Below are 19,422 nucleotides of genomic sequence, written 5' to 3' on the forward strand. Positions count from 1 at the left end.
ATGCATGTGTCATCTACTTTTATAAAATTAAATACAAATAAAAGACTTATCTAAGAAAGTATGTACAAAAAAATATGTGCACCATGCTAACATTTATGGCTTAAAAACAGACACACATACACAAAGCGCATATATACACTTGCTCAAAAATGCATAAAACGTGTCTGAAAGAAAACACGAGAACCATCACATTAATTGCCCCCAAGAGAGGGAACTGGGTAAGGAGACTTCATTGTATATTGTTTGGTAATTTTTAAATACTGAAACACATGAATGATGTATTGGGGGGGGAAATTCAACTAAAAAATTTTAATTTACTAAACAGCAGTGGACTGATTACCTCTGGAAAGTGGATATGAAATCATTACAAGTAGCACGTATCATTTTTATATTTTTTCAAATGAAAAGGAGGAAAAATAAATAGCTTAATCTGGCATAGAAGCATACTGATTTGCAACTGCTCTCTTCTTTAGTAAAAGATGTTACTGAATTCCCAATGAAGTGACGAAAACTATTTCAAATGATAAAACTGTATCCTCTCATGTCAATGTTAACACGTTTAGATCCAGAACAATGAGACTAATAAAAATTTATCCTAAGAAAATAACATAAAGGATTTTTTTTAACATTTATATTTAAAAGATGGCATTTGAAACTTTGTTCAAAATAGTGAAAAAGTGTAAACAAATTTTAGAAGTGGGATAATTAAATGAACTGTGTCATGGCCAAAAGAAAAAGAACATAAAACTATTAAAATGAGGATTCTAGGAACAAAAGAAAATGCTCATGAAGTGAATTTTTTTTTTTTAAAGATTTTATTTATTTATTTGCGAGAGAGAATGACAGAGAGCACGAGAGGGAGGAGGGTCAGAGGGAGAAGCAGACTCCCCGCTGAGCAGGGAGCCCGACGCGGGACTCGATCCAGGGACTCCAGGATCATGACCTGAGCCGAAGGCAGTCGCTTAACTGACTGAGCCACCCAGGCGCCCGAAATAAAGTGAATTTTAAAACAGCAAACAAGGGGTGCCCAGCTGGCTCAGTCAGTGGGACATGCGAATCTTGATCCCGGGGTTCTGAGTTGAAGCCCCACGCTGGGTGTAGAGATTACTCAAAAATAAAATCTTAGGGGCGCCTGGGTGACTCAGTCAGTTAAATGTTCGACTCTTGATTTTGGCTCAGGTCATGATCTCAGGGTCCTGGGATCCAGCCCTGCATGGGACTCAGGGCTCAACAATCAGTGGGGTGTCTGCTTCAGGATTCTCTCTCCCTCTGCCCTCCCCTCCCTCTGCTCATGTACTCTCTCCCTTTCTCTAAAATAAATAAATCTTTAAAAATAAATTAATTAAAAAAATAAAACCTTAAAAATAAATAAATAATAAAATAGCAAACAAAATAATACATGCATAAACCGTGCATATGCCATGGGGGGTGATTATAAAAATGTTCATGTATAGGTACAAAATGTAGATGTGAAAAGTAGCAAATGAAAAGTATACTGAAATAGCAGAAACAAAGGTGAAGCTTTCACATTTTCTCTAATGTGATATTGTAGTTATAACCACAAATAACACAGGTTAGATTTGTGTGTGTGTATAAACTTTCTGATGTTTTTAAAATGAGAAAAAAAAACCCACCACTGAATGCAAGTTACTTTGCTAGGTAATATTTCCTCTGTCAAAGTAGCAAAAATTAAATCTGGTGACACAGTGATAGTAAGAGAGGAACAGGCACTGTCAGCCATAACTGGCTGGAAAGTAAATTGGTATAATTTTGGAGGAAGGCCATTTGGCTCTATCAAAATGTTATAGCCCTTAATTCTGCTAGGAATTTACCCTATGTCTGTAGCTGTAAAATCTCACCAAAATTTTACAAAGATATTTGTTGCACCTTGTTTGAATTCCAAGAATGGAAACACCTAAAAATCAACGAGGGGTTATTTAAGAAAATTAAGGTAAATCCATATAACTGAATACAGTACAGCTGTTAAAACTGAGGCAGGAAGAGGGAACTTTTTGGGGGTGATGGAAATGTTCTATATATTGATTACGGTGGTGGTTACAAAAATGAAGCAGAGAAAAGAACTTTTTGAAGGGACGGAAATACATACCTTCATTATAGTATATGTATTTGTCAAAATTCATAGAACTGTATATAAGTTACCATATGTAACTTATACCTCAATAAGCCTTTTTAAAAATACAGGCAGAAAAGCAAGGTGTAATTTAGTCCAATTTGTAAAAAAGAAAAATTAAGCTGGTAATGGTTTTTTAGGGAGAAGAAATGCTATGGGAATAAGAAGGCATTTACTCTTGGACTGCTTGAAGTTTTTAACATGTTCTTTTATTACTTTATTTAATGGCAACTATCTTTGGTTTCCGTCTGTTCAAAGCTCAAGAATGACGGATACTAATTAGTGCCTTTGTTTGGCAATGCAGAACCAGTGCTTGTGGTCCCAGAAAGATGTGCTTCAAAGCCTCAGTGGGGATGCACTTTTTCAGACAGCTCTCAGACTCAGTATGACTAAACTAAGTTTCAAGAACATTATGGGTTTTGTGAGCTGAGCGCCAGATATAAAAACTTAATTTTATATAAATTATCCTCTCACAGGGCGCCTGGGTGGCTCAGTTGGTTAAGCAACTGCCTTCGGCTCAGGTCATGATCCTGGAGTCCCGGGATCGAGTCCCGCATCGGGCTCCCTGCTCAGCGGGGAGTCTGCTTCTCCCTCTGATCCTCCCCCTCTCATGCTGTCTCCCATTCTCTCTCTCAGATAAATAAATAAAATCTTTAAAAAAAAAAAAAATTATCCTCTCACAGAAAAATGAGTCCCAAACACACAGCTTATCAATTTAACCATTAACCCAAAAGAATGTCTCTATACTAATTTTTATCATTTCAAAGGTCCAGAATTTCAGGATAGAACCATTCAAAATTCTCTGTGATCCCCAAATATGGAAATTTCAAGAATGTAGTTAGTGTTTGCAATACTGAAGCAATTAGCACAGACTTACTGGAAAATTCATTCAAGTGAATTTATGGCCCAGTGACCTAGATATTTTAGTACTAACAACATCTTGCTAATGACTCAAGATTTTAGGACTAAAAACTTCTTGCCAGTGGAAGACCCAGCATTTTGTAAAGTGGCCCTTAATTAAAACATTTCAGATTCAAGCCTGTAAGACAATATAAGATAAAATTCTCAACATCAAACCCGCTCCAGATACTACAAAGCCAGATACTACAGAATAAGGTGTAGCCTTGCAGGGAACTGACAGGAGTCTACAGGGAGACTGTGGTAAACCCATAAACTCTTAGTAGGATAACAGCTTTAAAAATCCAGCAATCCAGGTGCATGGTTACCAAGACTCCAGGATCCCTGGGAAAGGTCATAGTACCTATCCATACTTGACTGCAATTAGAAAGGGAGGATATGCTGTAAGAAAGATTTAAATATTGAAAGTTGGAGGTGCAACCGCCAAATTCTAAAATTAAGAGATTCCAGGTACAAATCATTAAAGATCAAGACTGTCATAATAAATCTGTGTGGAATTCCCTTTAAATATTTACAAATACTTAAGAATTTAACCTGCAGGGCGCCTGGGTGGCTCAGTTGGTTAAGCGACTGCCTTCGGCTCAGGTCATGATCCTGGAGTCCCTGGATCGAGTCCCACATTGGGCTCCCTGCTTGGCAGGGAGTCTGCTTCTCCCTCTGACCCTCCCCCCTCTCATGTGCTCTCTCTCATTCTCTCTCTCTCAAATAAATTAAAATCTTTAAAAAAAAAAAAAAGAATTTAACCTGCACTGTCCAATACAGTAACTTATCAGCTACATGTGACTACTTAAATTTGTCTTACTCCAAGTTAAAATTTAGGTTCCTCAGTCACACCAGCAACATTTCAAGTGCTCAATGGCCACATGTGACTATTGGCTAGCATACTGGATAACAAAGATCTAGAATAGTTCCATCATCACAAAAAGTCCTATTGGACAACAATGATTTAAACTATAATTAGCCATTTTAAAGAAAGTTTCTACTTACATTCCCATGATTGTATTATTTTTATTCATTCTCTGTTACATAATGAACAACAACAAAAAGTATCTTCAATTGTTACTAGAGCTGGGTAAGACCTGCAAATTGTTACATAAGAGAAAACTGAGGCCTAAAAGGGCTAAGCCAGTGACCAGAGGTGGCTCTAATTTTCTTCCCATTGCTTTCTTCCCTCCACCTCACTAAATATAATATCCAAATGAAGTTGCAAAATACAGTTGACCCTTGAATAGGGATTTGAACTGTGCAGGGCCACTTATATGCAAATATTTTTCAATATACAGTACAGTACTATAAATGTATTTTCTATTCCTTATGATTTTCTTGGTAACATTTTTTTTCTGTAGCTTACTTTATTGTAAGAATACAGCATATAATACATACTACATACAAAATATGTGTTTATCAACTGTTTATGTTATCGGTAAGGCTTTCCAGTCAACAGCAGGTTATCAGTAGTTTTTATTTTAGGGAGTTAAAACTTATACAAGGATTTTAGACTGCAGTGGAGGGATCAGCACCCCTAACCCCCTGTTGTGCAAGGGTCAACTGTAGTTCCTTTTGTTTCACTTATCAATCAAATGTAACTGAGAAGGTTGTAGTAGACAAACTTCTGTACACCTTACCAAGTCTCAGAACTACGTAAGAAAAGAATTTAGGGGTAAAATTTAAAAATAAATACATAAATAAGAGTTACTTCTTTTACCTTTCTGAGAAGTAGTGAGATTGATTCTGAAGAGCAGGGTCTTGTTAAGAATAAAGGAATGTTGGGGGGGGGAAGAAGACGAAAGGAATGTGGTGACTATGCCCTAACTCCACCTAAAGAAATTACAAATTAATCTCTGTTACTTTTAGAGATTAAGTTTTGGAGGGAGTGAATTTTGCATATTTCTTAGCTAGCTAACACTCTCTTCGATCCTAGCTAAATGAATAGTTACAGAATTAGCATCTTTTGGGAGACCGGTGGCACTGGTTTGTGGACTGTGTCTGACACACCAGAGTGGTTTAACTTACTACTTGAGAATAATTAACTGCAAAAAACCCCATTAACTGTACATTAGAATTTATACCAAATGGGAGGAAAACGATTTTACTTATTCCACTTGATCATTCTTTCACACGCTCATTTATGTGCTCTTTTGCGGGCTCATTAATTCAAAATAAGTATGCATAACAGCAAACATTTATTGGGCTCCTATTTTGGATGCTTGATCTCTAAAATATGTGATCACCAAACAAAATGAGGACTGAACACTGCAGAAATAGCTGTAGAATCATACAGTCCAGGTACAATAACTTTCAAGAAAGTTAATACTTAGAATAAAAATGTCTTCAGAATGAAGACTGAATTAAGCTAACAAAACAACTAGTGCAGGCTCTTTAGAGACTTTTCTCTACAAATGAAAACAGAAAAATCTCTTTTAAAAAATGTTACACAGGGGCACCTAGGTGGCTCAGTGGGTTAAGCATCTGCCTTCGGCTCAGGTCATGATCTCAGGGTCCTGGGATCGAGCCCCACATCGGGCTCCCTGCTCAGCAGGGAGTCTGTTTCTCCCTCTCCCTCTTCCCCTCCACCAACTTGTGCTCTCTCTCTCTCAAATAAATAAAATCTTTTTAAAAAATAAATAATGTTACACAACTACGCCTAAAATAGCAAGGTGCAGAACGCAAAATGATTTCTAACTAATGAAAAGCTGCTTGATAACGTGTGTGTGTGTGTTTTAAGGGAGATCCTAGAAATAAAATGCAGAGACTCCTTAATAAACCCTAAAATTCTAATAACAGGGCAGATGGTTTAGTCTTTAGATATTTGAACAGTTCCAGATGTATTTTTGTAGAAAGTGGAGGCTTCCTGTTTATCATTTCCTATCTCAGAACCATAAGGTATAGTGCAGTGACAGCTACAAGCCAGTAAGAGAATGAGGTCTGTTTTGGTACTCTTCCTTTATAGGAAGAGATTCCCTGGCTTCTGCAATATTATATGTAAACTGTGTGCCTCTGTGTATTTTTCAAGAGCCTCATCTCTCCTCCACATTCTCACCAGATCCTAGGAGACCTGTCATCCCACACAGGTAAATGTCCTGCCTTAAGACAATGTATATGACCCCAGGGCTCGGTGAACACTCTGAAAACCAATATATAGTTTTATTTGAAGGTCAAAAATAGTGTCCATTTTCCCATTTTATTTTTCCTGGATCAGACCGGTATAAGAACAAATCTTAAGAAAAATTTCTTTTATACATAACTTACAAAAAGCACCAAGATTTTCTAATACAGGAAGAAAAAAGCAAACAAAGAATTCCATCTTGTACCATCTTGTACATTAACAGTTGAAGAACTGTTATTCAAGAAAATGTGTCAAACATTAACAACACACTCAGTCTACTTCCAGCCACAGGAACATAAAATGTAACAGATCAGTTTAAGGCAAAGGGTATTTGTTGCCATGGTCCACAGCCAGACATTTCAGTATTCAATAGATTAGCGGACTCAAGAATTTAAAAAATGAAACAGCATAAGTAACTTGTATCCTGGCCAATGAATATGCAATTTATCAACGTTTTACCTCCCTTTTTTGCAAAATGATTTTAAACTTGATCCAACAGTCATTATCAACTGAAAGTGATACTATTAGTATTTCTCTCATCCAAATCTAGAAAGTAACATTAGTAAAAATCTATAAAATTAAATGGAAAGTCAATCATGGGAACAGTATACCTCTAGGCAGTGTTTTTCAAGAAGCATGTTCTAAGCCACAACGGAGCACAGAATCTTGGATGAAGGGGTTCTGTGGTCAAAAGAGTTAGGCAATGCTGAATTTTAAAAATTAAGTTATTTTTTTCCATGTCTGAGAGCCTTCAGTGCTTTCAATATAGATTACAAATCTGCAGGTGAGAATGTGAGCATCAGTCTTTTTTCCTCAAAGCACTTCCAAGTCCCTCAGAAGATGAATCTGGGAAATTTTGAAATGCTAGCTTATTTTGTCATCTGGCAATGAAGAACCTAATCCTGGAGAGTGGACACCTCTAGGGAAAAAGAGGAAGGGCACTGAGGAGGGGCACATAAAGGGACTTTTAACCATATCTGTAATGTGTTCTTCTAAAAAATTCAGAAATAAGCATGGCAAAATGTAAGGATTTGACACAGCTGAATGGTAACACAAAAGTGTTAATCAGGTTATAAAAAGTTGTGAAATGTATGGTGTCAGAAGAGTATCTAGTATACAAACATAAAAACTCAAATGAAACAAGGAGGTAGGGGCGCCTGGGTGGCTCAGTTGGTTAAGCGACTGCCTTCGGCTCAGGTCATGATCCCAGGGTCCTGGGATCGAGTCCCACATCGGGCTCCCGGCTCAGCAGGAAGCCTGCTTCTCCCTCTCCCACTCCCCCTGCTTGTGTTCCTGCTCTCGCTGTCTCTGTCAAATAAATAAATAAAATCTTTAAAAAAAAAAAAAAAGAAAAGAAACAAGGAGGTAGATATATAATAAATTTGCCAATCTCCTACTTAAGTCACACATGTAATTTGCATATGCAAGTAAATGGTTTCTATTTATCTGTACTATGTATTTACATGGAAGACTGACAAAGGCTGACCTAAAAGTTGTCAAGTAGGTTAAAAACTGAAATTAAGGGGCACCAGGGTCACTTAAGCATCTAACTCTTGGTTTTGGCTCAGGTCGTGATCTCAGGGTCCTGCGATCTAGCCCCACTTGGGGCTCTGTGCCCAGGGTGGAGTCTGCTTGGGATTCTCTCTCCCCTCTCCCTCTGCCCCTCCCCTCCCCCTGCTCTCTCTCTAAATAAATCTTTTTTAAAAACTGAAATTAAGCATACATCTCATAAGATTAAGGCCATGTAACTACTTCTGGCATCAAAGTGAAAATTTTTATGAATATATGACATATAAATAATTTCTGAGTCCAATAAAAACATATACAGGCATAAGTTTTACTGAAACTTACGTGTCAGACTGCTATTAAACTTATACAATAATGTGGAGAAAGGATGTAACAGAGAAAAGCACAATTTCCATTTGAGTCGATTTTAAAGATTGTATTTAGAAAAATCTTGAGAACTATGAAAGGGAGAAAAACAATCAGGAGATGACTGATATAACAGGAAAATCTACATTTGTTTCCCAAATCACTGCCTGAAATTGTATGAGTGTTGATCCTCTATATTCTTCTGTTATAATAACCAGAAAGAAGTAGCTCTGCAGCATGTTTCCTGCCCAACAGCAAATTCCCCTTTATTGGCCCTTTTTGTTTATTTTTAATTAAAAGGATCCCCAAAAAAACCTAGTTTGGAGAATATTCATCAAAGAAGCTTAAAGGGAAGGAATGCAACAACCTAACAGTCTTTCAATCTCATTGTTATTGTACTGTCCCAAATATTAACAACCAGTATCACAAAGCACATCAGCCATTAGGCTGAGGTGGGAGATACCTGGTTTCCCACTCACAGGGCAGAAACCAGCTACAAAGTCCTTTATACAAAACTGTGCACTGGTGTGTGTGTGTGTGTGTGTAATCAGTCAGTCAAGGTTCTCTAGCAAACATTGCTGCACACGTTCATAATTCAATAGTAATACACAGATGGTATAATAGTCTTAAAGAGTCAAGAAAAGAAGCATATAGTCATCACTTGAAAAATTAGAAACTGTAAAAAACAAAAAAAAACCTTTAAAAGAATGATGGGAAGGTCTGGCAATACCAAGACTACCAAAAGGAGCAGTACCTATGCTACATTAACAACAGAGTCATTAGTGCCAGCAGATTCCCTGGCCAAGAATGAAAAGAAGCCATGACTGAAAGCCCTAATAAAGAAGAAAAAGCAGTATCAAAAAGGAAAACAAGAAATTTTAAATGGTACTTTAGGGCACTTCTAGGGAAAGCCTTCCTTCCAAAAAATATATTAAAACAGTAAACTGATTCATCACCCTCAGATGGCCAGATTAAGGACACTGTGTTTTAAAGTTGGAGGTTTAGGGGCACCTGGGTGGCTCAGTCATTAAGTGTCTGCCTTCAGTTCAGGTCATGATCCCAGGGTCCTGGGATCGAGCCCTGCATCGGGCTCCCTGCTCCGCAGGAAGCCTGCTTCTCCCTCTCCCACTCCCCCTGCTTGTGTTCCCTCTCTCGCTGTGTCTCTCTCCGTCAAATAAATAAAAATCTTTTAAAAAATAATAATAATAAAGTTGGAGGTTTAGATACATAAAAGCAACACAGAATCCTGGCCAAACTAGAAGTAATTAATTAACCCGTGGTAATCATAGCCATGCACAACTGTACTTTCAATCTGAGTTTTGCCAGAATGTACTTGGGTATATTTGCACATTTTTGGGAAATGTGGCTCCCTATATAATCCTATTCATCTACTACTAAAGAAGGCAACAGTGGTAAAGTTAAAGAAAGTTATCTGTATCAGAACAAGAAGGTTACATGAACCCCTAAATAACTGCTAGAGGCAGGGTCTATCACATGATTCCCAGAAGACTGTAATTTCAAGCTATTACTAAGAACTTTTTCTATAAATAAGTAATCTGAGATGGCATTATACTCCATTTGGATCTTGACAATTATTTCCTTTTCTGTTCCAAAGCAGAAATAAGGTAACTGGGAGCTGGCTATATTACTTAGCTTCCATCACAGTAAAAACAATAAATAAATACCCATTAGTCCACAATGATATAAATAATTGAATAAAAATAAATAAGAGGGAGGAAAAGAGTGGAGTCTCTCGTGCATGAAAATTCTAAATAAGTTATGTAGTTACTCCACCCTCGAGGATGTGGAGCATAATTCCCGACCCCTTAAGTGTGGGCTGTGCTTCATGACTTCCTTCCAAAGAGTACAGTATGGGGAGCGCCTGGGTGGCTTAGTCGTTAAGCGTCTGCTTTCGGCTCGGGTCATGATCCCAGGGTGCTGGGATTGGGCCCCACATCGGGCTCCCTGCTCGGTGGGAGGCCTGCTTCTCCCTCTCCCACTCCCCCTGCTTGTGTTCCCTCTCTCACTGTCTCTCTGTCAAATAAATAAATAAAAATCTTAAAAAAAAAAGAGTACAGTATGGAAAGGGGGGTAAAGAGTAGTCTTACACCGGAGAACTCCGACACTGCCTCAACCTCGTGATCAAGGTCAACATCAGATCATGTTGATAGTATACATCCTTGCTGTGATGTGATGAAAATGGCACTTTATCTCTGTGATCTTCTTCCCCAAATCCCATAAAACCAAAACCAATCATGAGAAACGCATCAGATAAATCCCAATTGGGTGACGTTCTACAAACTACCATAAAATTTCTCATCAAAACACTGGCTCCAAGAAGACTGGAACAAGATCTTGACAGTGTTAAAGTGGGGGGAAACTGAATCTACAATTCACTACCCAGCCAATGATACATTATAAACATAAGCATGAAATGAAGACACACAATTTTTTAAAATTTTTCCCATAGATCTAAGGAAAAAAAAAAAAAACTACCATTCTAGAAATGTGGAAACCAAGTAATACTTACTAGGAAATGTGAAAATCCAGGCCACTTTAAGTTAAACTTGACATATTATAAAGAATACCAGCATTTCCTTGTGGAGGTGATTAAAATCTGCCATCTTCTTGTACTTTATTGAATGAATGAATGACGAAAAGCCAGAGAGCAAAAAATGCATCTATGCACATTGTATTAAAAACCAAAGCTGTATTCTTAGGGAAAAGAAATCAATGTTTAATTCTGCCCTCCTCTCGAGTAGCATCAAGACTGAATCACAAATATTCTCATTTCCACATACAATCTACTATACTTCCCTCTTGTAGGAAAAAAAAACCAAGAGATTAAATTAGCTTTGTCCAATAGGAGCACAGGTACAGTGTCAAAAGAGTATTATTGGAAATCAAAGAAAGGATATGTTCAATATACTTTTTAATTCATACTGGTATGTTGTTTAGTGCTCATATGCTATACAACGGCTGACAGTAAAAAACTGGGAGTAAACCTGACCTATTTAAACGTCAGATGTCACTCACCAGTTATGGGCTTATGTAATTTATTTAACCCTTGCTACACCTTAACATATTCAAATGTAATATGAAGATTACTCAATTAACAGGTTGTTTCAGAAATTAAATGAGATATGTAAATAACTCAGCATCATGAGTGGCACCCATTTTGAACAGACAATAAATAAAAGCTCTTATTTTGATCCAATCTCTGCCTTGAAAAATTTCGCCATGGGAACAGATATTTCCATAGTTATCCAGCAAGAGCTGTTCCTACTATGATCAGAGCATAGGAAAGCAGGAAATGGTTCGATTTAAAAATACTCCCACAAAGTAATACTTCTTAGGACTTTGCTAAATTTCAGTTTTCAAATGACCTCTGAGAAAAGAACACTGAGCTCTAATTACCAACATCCAACCCAAGTATTAGACTTGACCTAATGCTATTTCTCTCTCAGAACTGGAAAATCTAAAATGGGGGTCACCATTGCCTTTACTACTTTGTCTATGTTTTAAGTAACTAAGAAAGATGGGTAATATTTTTGAGGTAACTATTGATTCCACTAGACTAAAATGCAGTCTCCAACACAGAGAATTACTTTTATATTTATGGAATAAATGTTTGATGATTCTCTCTATATTTTTTCTATTTTTAAAGAATATTAACTCCTTTCTAAGGAGAAAGAAACCTACAGGAAAAATACTAGGTTTAACTCAAGTGTCTTTCAGTGACTTTAATTAATCACTTACCTCTAAATCACCCATTGCTATGGATTTTCTTAAGCTTCAAATACATGATTAAAAACTTAAATACATACCATTTCTTAAGAAATGGAGAAATGATGTAAGTAGGAAGAATACCAGGAGGGAAGTAACAGAAACTGTTTCAAGGTCATTAATGTGAGAAAGAAATTATGTCTTGGAATAAATCATGATTTTAGTACTAAATGAAACAATGTATGCAAGCCCCTTCCTAAATTACTTTCAAAGGTTTACAGTGGATGCACTTATTTCCCAAGACTGATACTGCCCACTAATTTTATTAAAATTTCAAAAAATATTCAACCCAAATGTAAGCATTCTCCAAAAATAAATGGGCTTATTACTGATGAATAAACCAGAGTGGAAAAAAATAAAACCCAAAACACACAGGAGGCTGTTAGGGGCCTTAAAAAGACAGGAACACCTGGTTGGCTCAGTCAGAAAAGCATGCTCTTGATCTCAGGGTCGTGGGTTCAAACCCCACAACGGATAAACTTGGGTGGTGGGGAGCTCTAAGCTCCATGACAGCTCAGTGACAAAGGCTGTGATGTTGTAATGAGGGTAATTACAGAACCCTCCATAAAGCAACTTGTCCAGGCCCCTGCTGACTTCTCATTTATATAGAACAGCTACCCTCAGCTAAAGCCAGACAAGTGCTTTCTAAACAAAGCAAAAGTAAGGAAGAAACCCAAGAATAGGTTTTAAGACTGGAGAAGAAAGCAGCACAAAGCTTGTGGGCAATACTACACTATGACCTGAAGGAAGGACAGAAGGGAAGAGGAAGAGGAAGAGGAAGAGGAAGAGAAGAGAAGAGAAGAGAAGAGAAGAGAAGAGAAGAGAAGAGAAGAGAAGAGAAGAGAAGGGAAGAGAAGAGAAGAGAAGAGAAGAGAAGGGAAGAGAAAAGACAGGAGAGAGGAGGATGAGGGAGAGAGAGAAAGAAAGGCATCCCATCAGAGAGTGAAGTAATAAACCAAGCATTCCACCTCACAATACAATCCAGTTAACTGTGGCTTGTGGCAGTTGCCACTTACTCCTCACCCAGCTCACTAAACACACAAACACACATACACACAGACACACAGAGTCCATGGTGAGGGCTACTATCCAGGGGAGGAGCCTTTTGGGTAAGTGAGCTTACTCAACTGTAAAAGAAATGAAAGACAGCTACTTATGCTAACCAATACAAATGTTCATGCAAATTTAACCAACCAGGGATCACTAGACATTTGAGAAAAGTCAAACAGGAAGAGAAAGACCAGGAAAAAGATTAAGGGAAAACAAATCGGACAAGACCAAACCAAACAAAACACACAAATACCTTGACTAATTACTACACTGGAAGTTTGAAGGGGTATATTCATCTGAAACAAACAACAAAACAGGTCACTATGAAAAATGTAAATACCAGAGAACCACTAGAAGATCTTGGAAATTAAACACTAAATAAATAAAATTTCATTAGATGGGCTAGATAACAGACTAGGCATGACTGAAGATAGCATTCTGGAAAACAGAAATCTTCCAAATCTTAAGAGGAAAGGAAAGAAACAGAAAATATGAAAGAAACCGTAATACAAGGCAGATAGCTCCAAGAGTCCCAACATTAATACATTGAGTTCCCTAAGACAGAGACAATAGAAAATGATAATCAAAGAAAGAAGAAAAACCCTTTGAATGAAATAAAGATTTGGAATTACAGGGGCGCCTGGGTGGCTCAGTTGGTTAAGCGACTGCCTTCGGCTCAGGTCATGATCCTGGAGTCCCGGGATCGAGTCCCACATCGGGCTCCCTGCTCGGCAGGGAGTCTGCTTCTCTCTCTGACCTTCCCCCTCTCATGCTCTCTCTTTCTATCTCATTCTCTCTCTCAAATAAATAAATAAAATCTAAAAAAAAAAAGATTTGGAATTACAGATTAAAGCGAGCTGGATAAGATGGATGTTTAAAATACTTACACCTCAGTGTGGGTACAGTAAAAACAGAAGTTCACAGAGAGGAGAGAGAAAGATCATTTCAAAAACATTCAGAGAGGAAAGCCGGATTATATACAAAATAATGAGAATCAGAATAGCATCTGATATTAATAGATAATGGAGGCCTTCACAATTTTGAGGTAAAAGGATTTAGAACCAAGAATTCACAACCCAAACAAACTAACAGTCAAGTATGATAGCAAATTATAGACCTCTCCAGACGTAAGAATTTTGAAATTTACTTCCAAGCACTGTTTCTGAAAAACAAATTTTTTTTAATGTCCAGTATGACTGCCGTCACTGGCACAGAAGACAGTGCGAAGCAGAGCAGGAAGTCAGAGAACCCGCTAAAGAATGTCTTTAAAAATTAAAAAAAAAAAAAATCCATGTACTATAATTGCAAAATTAAATGCTTTTTTAATGCCATGATAAAAGCTTTCAGTGACATTACAATAAAAGAGGAAGTAATTAGACACTGCAAGGAAAACTAAAGCAAATTAAAATTCTTGACAATGTCTAACAGTAAAGGGAGAGGAGAAAGAAGTAGAAAGACGCTGAGGGCCATGGACTTCCTCATTACCATAATGGTGAGTCAAGGGAGGCTGCCTCAAGTTGGTGGCCCAAAAAACTAAAGAACTGAGAACATTAAAAGCTATAGGAAATGATCAAAACAACCACAATTCGTAATAAGAAAACCCAGGAGGCAGAAGGCACAGTTGGTGGTATAAGTACACAAAACTCATCTTTCATGACAGGAAGTAAAGAAACACCATGTCAGACAAATATACCAAGAAATATATTATTTTAAATTCTGATGGTAACCACAGGAATAAAAACAAATTAGTTTAAAAACTTTATCTCTGGGGAGTCATAAAGGATTGGGAGATTTTCACATTCCAAATTGTCCGGCTAGGATGTTGGAGAAAAGAATTTACCATGTGAGATTATTAAAAATTAAGTAACTTTAAAAATAATTAAATAAATAATAATTAAAAACTACTAAAATTAAGATTATATTCTTAAATGGTGGAAAAATCCTATGTTATCTTTAGTTTTTGGCTAGACCACAACATCCTTAAGCTTTATCATTAATGACTCCAGGATCTCCCAAAAGCTTGCAGGTTCATACTCAGGTTTATAGCTGTCTATCCTAAAGGCAAATTTACGTGAATGGCAGCAAATATAAAGGTATAGGAAGCTTAGTATGCAACTCGTAGTAAAAACCTTGGAAATCCTAAACATCTGTCAATGAGAATGGTTAAATAAGTTATGGTAGATACATGCTATGGAAGGTTATAGTTACCAAAATAAGACTGGGGTAGTAATGATACGAAAGATGGCCATGATATATTGTGAGAAAAGCAAACAGCAAAGAATACATGTATGTGGTATAATCCCATTTCATGTAGTTTTTTTTTTTAATATCTTCTTGTATTTGTGTAAGAATTGTGGAAACATACACACCAACTATTAACAGAATAGTGATGAACATGTCTGGATGTGAGACTGGAAAAGGGTAGAGAATCACTGACTTTTTACTTCTATTTGTGTGACTTTATGAATGTTTATTAATTACCTTTGTAAAGGCAGAAAATTCTCAAGAAGATAACTTCCACATTAATCCCACCCAGTTCTTTCCTTACCTTTCCACCCCTCCATTCCCCCCAACACTGTTGCACCACAGATCTCAGCCTTCCATATGGAACATGGTGGGAATGTGTGAATCCAGACCTTACAGTACTCTCCAAATCTTACTTCCATGTGATACACAGAATATACTTGTTGCCATACATGACTGATGAAAAAAAAATGCATCTTAATGTTGCATTTAGTCTTCAGCTTGGTTGGTTACAGAATGGCATTGCTAATAAAGCCAAGGTTGCAAGTGATAACCCCACATAGGTCAATTAACTGTTATGCGGTCAGTCTGCTTTTGTTTTTTTATCATCTGTCATCTTCCTGGGGACAGGACGAGATGTGGAAAGAACAAAGTAAATCCATTTTAACTAGTGGGAACACACTGATAGTGGGCTTCAGTCTCATGGTTGTATTCTGAAGAACACATGTGCGCATATGTATGACCACAGTTTACACAGTTCTTTGCCAGTCAACCGCACATAGTCATTGAATTGTGTCATCAATGTTTCCCACAGAGAGAATACTGGTTAACCAAGTATCTGCAGCCAACACTGCCTGTCTGTGCTCGGTGGGAGTAGTGTGATGTTGGGGTGTATGGGATCATGAAGTTCAGTTTCTGTTCTTCAATTCCCATCTTCAGCCATCACACCAAATAAAAACTCAGTCATGTGGCAGAGTAAAGGCTTTGCAACCTTAACTGTGCTTGAAGAATGATTTTTCTTTCACTACTCGTTTTTAGAGAAGGCAACAATAAAAGGAGAAAAAGACTGAAGAATAGAATAAATGAGGACTTAAAATGCGACCACAGTGCTAGTTATACAAATATCTCTAACAATGGAATATTGGATTCTGATCTAAATTTAAAATGTCTATTAAAAATGCCCAAATAAACAACTCACACCACAAAAATGTATCTTTTTTTGGCCTTTATATTTTTTCAGGATACTGTAAACCTAGTAAAAAGCAGCAATGAAAAGAATATTCTGCTATAAATCTATAGAACAACTCAGTGTATCTTATGCTCATTAAGTATCAATTGACCTAACTAGAACTCAATAAACAGCTAGTGGTTCTCAGGAAGACTCAGATTGTTATCTTGATTTAAAAAGCAAACGAGCAAGCAACGAACAAAGGAAAGAACAGAATTTGGGGAACAGTGCAAGAGGAATGGTGGAAGTGAATGTTGCCTTAAGGGAATACGGTGGTTCTGAGATGACAGTGGAAGTAAAGTATGGGGACTTGTACAAATAAAGCTTTAAAAAATAAGTCATAGTTCCATTTCAATGTTATTTATTTAAATGTGCTTACAATACAATTAATTTTATCAGTGACACTTCTAATCCTAAGCACCTTTACTGAAAATAGAATGACCATGTATAATACCCCATCCCAACTCTTGATCTAGTCATCTCCTCTTAAACCCTTTATAATGCCTTTCCTAATCAGTTCCAAACTCCTTTTAAGTCAAATTCGCTTCAATATGTCACTTTCTTTATGCCAGCTTTCCTTGCACATATGCAACTTAAGCAACACACATTTACTTCATGCCTGCCACGTGAGCAGTGGCGTCTTCTGTGTACTTCTTCTGGGACCCTCACAACAACCCTGTGAGGTAGGTATCATTAGCCCCACTTGACAGAGGGAGAAACACAAACTCAGAGACTGACTTGCCCAGTGGCAGAGCTGGGACTCAAAGCCAGAACTGCTGACTCTCAGATGAGTTATGACTGCCCCAAGTAAAAACTGTGACTGTACCTAGAATTTTGGAGCAGCTGGAGAAGAGCTTCGGTAAAAGTTTCTTCTTCCTTGTCACTTACCACTGTAAACATCAATTACACTATGTTCTCCTATCATTAAATTTTGAAGGTAACAATACACAAAATAAAATTTACCCCTCCCATTTTATAGGGAAAAAATGGCATACTGCAAATAGACTTGCAGTCATCATTAATTATGAAAAGACATAGTAAGCTGGTACTAATCTACATCAATCTTCCTGGTAAATGGATACTTATAAAGCAGATATAAATGCAAATCTACTGGTTATTATAAATAATATCAGAGTGAATTCTGTGGGGATCATGAAAGCGGGAGGCTACACAGACAGATTTACTTTCAAAACACAAAACCTTATCTAGGAAACTTTAACCAAGAGAATGTACCACAAACCTACATGCCTAAATTATATGAAGACATGTCCTGGCATCTACATATAATTTAGACACTGATAAAAATGGTTATGTGGTAAGTTCCCTACTTATCTTGAAATCTGTGGGAACTCTGGAATCCCTTTTCCTATGCAAAAATATGTACTAGGTAAATAAGACCTAAATGATAGTCCAATATAGTGTGTTTAAAACTTAAGATGTACACATTTCTCTGTGTGGAATGGTCTATAGGAGAAAAACCTTATTTTGAAATGTTACCACTTTTAGTTGTGTCCGAATCAACCACACTCTAATGCTACTACTGCTCTACCAAAAGCACCACGATGTAAAAAGTTTTGCAATCTAAATCCTTTCTTAAAGGTTTTTCAGTATCTCATAAACATTCAAAGCTATCATACAGCTATGAAGATTTCAAAGACCAAATATGATTATGTTCTTTTTTTTATTTCAATAGGAAAATACCACAGACCAACGCAGATCTAGGAGTATCACATAGAGAAGACTGGTTTGCCTATAACGTATTTTGTCTAACGGAACTAAACATTTTGCATTCTCTCATCTGTGACTCTAACCAAATGTGCTCTAGAATTCTAATAAGTACTCATGGTTAAGTCTTAACTACAAATACAGCTTTTCTAGTTCTAAAACTTACTCAGTTTTTACCAAATGATAAAGATTCAATATTAAGGAGAATACCCTCAACTTATTATTCAAAATGAAGATACAAAAGAAGCCTATCTTGCAGTTTACTAGAATACAAATTTTGTTCTGAAGACCTCCACATTTAGAGGCATCTCTGGACTTGTCTGAGCAGATGCTCCATAAATATCTGATTTTAAAAAGCTACCACTTTGGGGGCGCCTGGGTGGCTCAGTTGGTTAAGCGACTGCCTTCGGCTCAGGTCATGATCCTGGAGTCCCGGGATCGAGTCCCGCATCGGGCTCCCTGCTCGGCAGGGAGTCTGCTTCTCCCTCTGACCCTCCTCCCTCTCATGCTCTCTGTCTCTCATTCTGTCTCAAATAAATAAATAAAATCTTTAAAAAAAAAAAAAAAAGCTACCACTTTTAAAGTTACAAAAACTGTAAAACTACCTTATTAATCATAGGGATAGTCTTCTGTGTACCATTAATACAGTAATGCAGTGCTTATTCTAGAATATATATGAAATGAAAAAAGTGATGCTTTTAAAACAAAAATCAGCAATCAGTTTAGTACTGTTCATGAAGACAGGAATGGCTATTTGACCCCTTCCACCATACCCAGGCCCTGGCACCTAGTAAACAGCAACTGTTTGAATAAATGAATTAATATAAATTTCCCCTTAATGTTCTTTGATGAACATGACAAAAATGGACAGTAAAGCTGTGAAAACATGGTCCATTGTTTGCCTTAAGTCAATTTGACAATTCATAAGGAATTGTTACAATTATTATAATATTCAATTGTAAAGTATTTGATAGAGTTCTTAAGTCTTAAAACCTTTAAAATCCCTTTGGTATTTACTGCTTTGTATTAACATAGACAATATAAAAAATGAATAGTTGACTCTCCCCAGATGGAAAGAAACAACTCCTGAAGCACTACAAACCAATCCCTGGACACTAAATTTAGTGGGATAAACCCTAAGATCCCCCAGAGAGACTAATGCAGAAACTCATACATCTTATTTCTTTTATTAAAAAGAATATGTTCATATTTTACCCACTAACCAATGCTAGCCAGCTGAAACTGGTATGCAGGATATGCTTCCCAATTGCTGTTTTGTAAAAACGTAACTATTGGTATCACTGCAGCTTGTTCAGTGACATGCCCAATGTCATTGCTATTGAATCCTGACCTAACACCAGC

General features: G+C 37.1%; 1 protein-coding gene across 2 annotated transcripts in view; it reads right to left on the reverse strand.

Moving 5' to 3' along the window:
* LOC102744043 (pre-mRNA 3' end processing protein WDR33) overlaps positions 1 to 19,422 on the reverse strand; it is a 90,458-nt gene that overhangs the window by 16,103 nt on the left and 54,933 nt on the right. Inside the window, exon 8 of one of the 2 annotated variants that reach the window (XM_081814664.1) lies at positions 3,170 to 7,463. The exons of the other annotated variant lie outside the window; for it this stretch is intronic. Within the exon in view, the coding sequence (XP_081670790.1) occupies positions 7,354 to 7,463 (110 nt within the window). The 3' untranslated portion in view covers positions 3,170 to 7,353. Of the gene's footprint in view, positions 1 to 3,169; positions 7,464 to 19,422 lie in introns of those variants that run through there. 2 annotated transcript variants of the gene reach the window in all.

The sequence above is a fragment of the Leptonychotes weddellii genome, chromosome 3, assembly GCF_054177405.1.
Source record: "Leptonychotes weddellii isolate Sample4059 chromosome 3, ASM5417740v2, whole genome shotgun sequence".
NCBI classification, from domain to species: domain Eukaryota; kingdom Metazoa; phylum Chordata; class Mammalia; order Carnivora; family Phocidae; genus Leptonychotes; species Leptonychotes weddellii.